The sequence below is a fragment of the Diadema antillarum genome, unplaced genomic scaffold (assembly GCF_040938485.1).
Source record: "Diadema antillarum isolate AM-2024a unplaced genomic scaffold, OU_Dant_1.0 scf00000046, whole genome shotgun sequence".
NCBI classification, from domain to species: Eukaryota; Metazoa; Echinodermata; class Echinoidea; order Diadematoida; family Diadematidae; genus Diadema; species Diadema antillarum.
This window is the reverse complement of record NW_027270935.1, coordinates 71,758-77,500: the sequence shown is the minus strand read 5'-3', so window position 1 is coordinate 77,500 and position 5,743 is coordinate 71,758. Positions and strand designations below refer to the sequence as shown.

The following is a 5,743-nucleotide window of genomic DNA, read 5'->3' as shown; positions in this document are numbered from 1 at the left end:
AGGGGGTCAGGATCTCAATTTATCAAAATGGGCACCATGCCCCACCCAGAGGGCCCCAGGGGGCCCCAATCCCCCCAAATTAAGGAATCTTTAAAAAATTGGGCCCTTATTGTACATTTTCATCTTCTACTTGAGAATGCCTGGTCAAATTTTAATTTAGATTAGTGACTGCGTGAAAGGTGAACTTGCGATACTCAGGTGAGCGCTAGACCCGCGGGTCTCTTGTTTTTTTTTTGGGGGGGGGGAAGGAGGGAGGGGGTTGCATTGCATATTGTTTTCCACATTTGTTGCTGTATGAAAGATCACACATTTGAGATCTAGTGTGTTATATGCATTAACACCAGCTGACCGGACAATTAACACAGTTAAGAAGTTCTTTACACAACTGGTTGGATGTATTGATATTTATTTGCTTCTTTAAGGTTGATTAAGTGTTTTGGCATGAATGTTGTGCATATGAGTCTCTGTTACAACTTTATGAAAGTAAAATGTGATATTTAAAATGAAAAAATCTTGTATAAATGCATTCATTACCTTATGTTTGGTAGCTGGGGGACCAGTATTTCATTTGTGTTTTCAAGATACTGTGTGATATGTTAGCCCATATTTTGAACTTTGTATGGTAATATTTGTCTCATTTTCTGATCTCTCTTGGAATTTGAACATTTGCAGCATCAAGAAAAAGGTTTTGCAACAAAGTTGTCTCTTTTAAGTAGTGAGGACTGTACAACTCAACCTGAACCACCTGAAACCTTATTGTCTATTGGAATATAAAAACCGATTACATGCTTCCTCTGCTGAATGATAGTTTTGACGAAAACTTATGCCATAAGCAGTCTTGGATTGACAGCAAACTCTGTTTCATAACTCTACTTTATTTCATTGATAGCTTTTGTTTTCATTTTTGTTTCTTGTTGCAGATGATGTTGATGCTGCAGCGCTCAAACTTATGGAGGTTACAACAGAATTTCATGATTATATAGCTGATGAAATGGATAAAACTGAGTGAGTACAGTGGTTGGCTTCAAGCTGTGCTGTAAAATAGTAGGGTTATATATATATATTGGGTGTTTTTAAGCAAATTGTAGATGAAAATGTAGTTCTGATTTGTATAGATAGCAAAGAATATCAAGCAAACTCTTCACAATACAGTGCACTCTCGTTATAACAAACATGGTTATAATGAAATTCCAGTTACAACAAAGTAATAATTCAGACCGCAACAATATCTGTTCTATGTTTTTGTTATTTATTTGTTCAAATTTTGATATAACAAAAGAAAACTGCCGGTCCCGAGGACTTTGTTATAATGGGAGTCCACCGTAATTTTTTTTTTACCTTTAATATTTCACAGAATGTTGGAAATATGTATACAACAATGGGTTGTGCCAAATATGTGTATTGACTACATGGTGAGATAAATTGGCTTAAAGCTTCAGGGTAAAATATGATTTTCCCCAATAATGGCAAAATGATCCTATTCGGCCATGAAGAAAGAAAAATGTTTAACCAGATGTCAGTCGTTGTTCCTGCGTTTAAAATTGTTTCCCCACAAGAATTGATGGTCCAATTAGTACATCTTCTCTTTGGGGGTCACTCTTTTGTTTGCAGTCCATTTGCTGTGCGCAGAGTTAATGATCAGCTGCTACAGTTTGAGAGAGCATTCACAGATCCATTGGGTCTACCTGGCAGAACCTTACAGAGGTGAGAAAGAAAAAGTCCTGTCCTGTCACAGAAAGTCTCTTTGAAGTGACCCTGTAATATCCCAGTAATTTTAGCATTTTGAATGATCAGAGGTAAACGGGGTGTTGAGGATTGCACTTTTCTTGAATAAAGTCGTCCACTCGCAGTTCTCAATTGATGACGTTACAGTTGATTAATTGATTGTTTGATTGATTGATTGATTGATTGATTGAAACATTAACATACAATAATGTTAATTTGTTATTATGACCCTGTGATTGCCAGTCTTGTGGCTGTGAAAAGGATTTTATTTTTGTCTTTCTTTTTTTTTAATAGGAGGGGTGATATTAAACATTTCGGTTCTTAAGAACTTTAAGCATGTTTTGGCTATTGTTTGTTTGTGCAATTTTTACATTGATTTTGCATATTCCTCATGAGAAAGACAGCGCAGTCTATTTGTGACAATCAAGCAATAGAAATTATGAGATATGTGTAATAACCTAACTTACGTGAATGCAAGCAGACAATATTAGTAGGCCTATCAAAGAAATTTGATATTTAGATGTGTGCCCTGGAAGCCAATTTGACAAGATCTTTTTTGCTTCCAATGGTTAGACAGCTCTTTTTTGTCCTTGTATGATCATTTATCTTCAATTCGTTCATATGTATCTATTTTTGTGTATGTATGTATATATGCGTGTTTGTATGCATGCTTGTTGACTTCATGTACTGTATGTACAAACAATATATGTATGTATGTATATTTGTATGCTTGTATGTATGTATCTGTATCTTTGTCTATTGATCGATCTATCTATATTCCTATCTATGTGTCTGTATGTCAGCTGTACATGCATATTGCATTGATTCTCTCACCCAATTATATCTCTTCCTCTTTTGTGTTGTATGTGTTTTAATATCACTCCCTTATATCAGACCTGGAGGGATGATATCATCTTCTTGTTCAATTGTGTATGTGTTTGAGAGGTGATTACACAATATAGATTTTTTTGATGAACCTTCTGTACCCATACATTCACATCCTGTATGCATGCATGCAGGACTACACATGATTGATGATTGCGTATTTTGTAATCACCTCTCAAACACACTTTCTGCATCTCTTGTTTTCACAGGCACGTGGTGTTTGCACCCAGCAGCAAAGACGCCTACAAAGGGGATGCCTTCCCTGGCATCGTTGATCTCATGTTCGACATCGATAACGGCGAGGGGGACCTGACGGAGGAGTGGGAGGCCCTCAGGCAACACATGTCAGTCGTAGCCTTTGTCCTCCAATCTGCTGCCTCCACTCTTAGAGAAGTGGACATTCTTCATCGTGTGGACTGATTACCTCTTTTGACCTTTGACCCCTACCCTTCATCGACAAAGCAGTCTTTCTCTACCCCACCCCACCCTCTCCTCCACCCCATGAATCTACCTTTACTGAAATGTTTTAAGGGGGCTGGAGAATCTAGCCAGATGGTGTACATTTAAAAACATCAGTTTCAAGACACTCTGGTAAAACTCCTGAAAGACTGATAACATTATGAACATATTTTGGTGAGCAAACATGATTATCGGTATATGGTAACTCTTTATCATTCCCAACACCACTGGAAAATGATTGAAACATATTGTGCATATGTTACTGACATGATTACCATGTAATAATTCCAATTTGTTTGTTTGTTTGTTTTTGCTTTACTGGAAATACTCTTACATCTAGTAATCTTTTTTTTGTGTGTCTTTGGTGTTTTGTTTCTTTCTGACTTGTGCCCTATGACTTCTGACTTCTTACTGCAGCTTCAATAGCCAGCAATCATTCATTGTTTAGTCTATTGCAGCTTTGTGGATCCTAACTGATCTTGTCAAAATAACAATCTTCAACAACTCTTTGCCTATTGAAATAACAAAAATGATGTCTTTTTTTATTTTGGAGGTTCCATGGATACTATCAAAATCGTTTGAAGCCCACCGATATGTGATGAAGGTGCTTGCATCCCGTATTCCGTCTTTACTTAGCTTGAATTGATATGAGCCCACCTCCATTGGTCTCAAGTCCAGTCTTTTTGGTTTCTATATTTTTGTTGCCCTTTCTAGAACATATTAATGTTTTATTTAATGGTGACCTTTAGAAAGTTGTTGCCCTTTCTAGAACATGATAATATTTTATTTAATGGTGACCTTTAGAAAGTGACCATCCATTGATCTTTTTTTTAATCATTTAAGCCCTCAGCATACTTGGTCATTTTCCAAATACCCTTTTAGACCTGTTATCACTTTTTTCTTCCATCCCCACATTGGTCAACTTTAATTCTTGTCAACTTTTAATCCAAACATTGGTCAACTAAGAGATTTTTTGTTTTGCTGAACATTTGTCATCTGCTTGTTTCCCCACATTGGTCAGTTGAGTGTTTGTTTGTTTGTTTGTTTGTTTGTTTTTTAGTCCTAACATTGGTCAACCAGAGGCTATTTTCTTGTCCCCACATTAGTCAACTGAACTTGGAATACTTTGTTGCTCCTCATTTGTCACATCTGATAATCTTTTTTGGTTCTATCAGTTATCTGATGGTTGTTTGGGGGTGTTTTGTATCTCATGTACAGCTTTATTTGCTTTGTTTCGTGTAGGAAGTTGATCATTCATAAATGCAATCTTCAAATTGCTAAGTTGGAAAGGCATAAATGATAACAACTCAAGATCACTCTTATAGCCAATTGTGCTGTTTCAAGACTTTCTTTTCATTTGTCCTATGTTCAGGAACAGATTACTATGTTATGGTTTAGACTGGTTGATTAGTTACCATATGGGTGATCTTTGTTAACTGTATGACCTCAAAAACTAGTCAAATTGTAATGTGTGTGTTATTTTTTAAATATGTTACATGTACCAGAAATCTTGCAAAATCATAGAGCAGATTGTTTATTGATTCAGACTTTGTGCATGTTGTATCCATGTGTAAGTGTCATTTTTGGTGCAGGATGTTGTAAGTACAGTACTCTCCGCGTAATCGGGTATCGCTTAAACGGGTACTCCGTTTAATTGGGTAGTAATGTCAGAATCAGTTCCAATGCACATTAAAATTACCTGATAATCGGGTTGCCTCTCCGCATAAATGGGTAAATGATTTTATTCTTATCTCATTTCTACCCACATTTCATTGCATATATAACACTTTAAGAAATCACGAATGTCAAATTTTCCATGGCTAATCCCATTCTCTGCTTAATTTGCAAAGCAGACCGATCATTAATGGGGAGTGATTAAACATGAAAGCACATGTACACGTTATACCGACTTGTCACACATAAATGAACATTACACATGTAGCTGGCACTCACAATTGCATAGACAGACAGGTGTTTAGTGCAGTGTACAATGCATGTACATGTACATACACATTGTATGTGTCCATTGCGAATGAGCCGGGTTCTTCTGTTAATCGGGTACTCCGCTTAATCGGGTAAGAAAGGCTCTGCCCGAGCCTACCCGATTATGCGGAGAGTACTGTATTAACTCTGCTGGAATGCTAATGCAAAAAAAGTATATATATTCTTGACAACTTAATGGAAAGTAATGTACATATTTGAGCAGCAGCTTGTGTATGAATTGGTGATCATGTTTGTTTTTGTCACTTCAGACTGCATTATAAACTTCATTACATACTCACTTGAGAGGGAGATGTGTTCATAAAGCTTAATGCTGGTTGTGATGTCCACCCTTTTGTCTTTTTCCCCCAGCTATGTTTACACTAAGGCATGTGTCTGTTCACAAGTGAAATACTAACCCAGATTGTGACAATTATCCAAGCTTTTAATTGATCTTTATGACTGCCTAACTGTCGAAAAAGTACGAAATATTACAGCTGTTTTTGCCAACATAATTTTATGTGGATGCAAATATTTATCTTCTGTGTACAATTATTGTCTCTTCATTTGCCAAAGTTTGACCTTTTTTTTCAGAATCACATAGGCTTGCCACTTTTGACCAATAAGATACTGACATAATGCTGACCAATTTTTCTTGTGTGTTTGTGGTGTTTGACAAGCTGCCAAGTCATTT

The 5,743-nt window shown here is 36.5% G+C and overlaps 1 protein-coding gene across 1 annotated transcript in view; it reads left to right on the top strand.

The window, feature by feature from the left end:
- LOC139715261 (N-acetylated-alpha-linked acidic dipeptidase 2-like) overlaps positions 1 to 4,656 on the top strand; it is a 30,992-nt gene extending 26,336 nt beyond the window's left edge. The window contains exons 16-18 of the mRNA XM_071626845.1: positions 921 to 1,005; positions 1,612 to 1,704; positions 2,820 to 4,656. Coding sequence (XP_071482946.1) covers positions 921 to 1,005; positions 1,612 to 1,704; positions 2,820 to 3,030 — 389 coding nt within the window. The 3' untranslated portion in view covers positions 3,031 to 4,656. The remainder of the gene's footprint in view (positions 1 to 920; positions 1,006 to 1,611; positions 1,705 to 2,819) is intronic.
- The last annotated feature ends 1,087 nt before the right edge of the window (positions 4,657 to 5,743 follow it).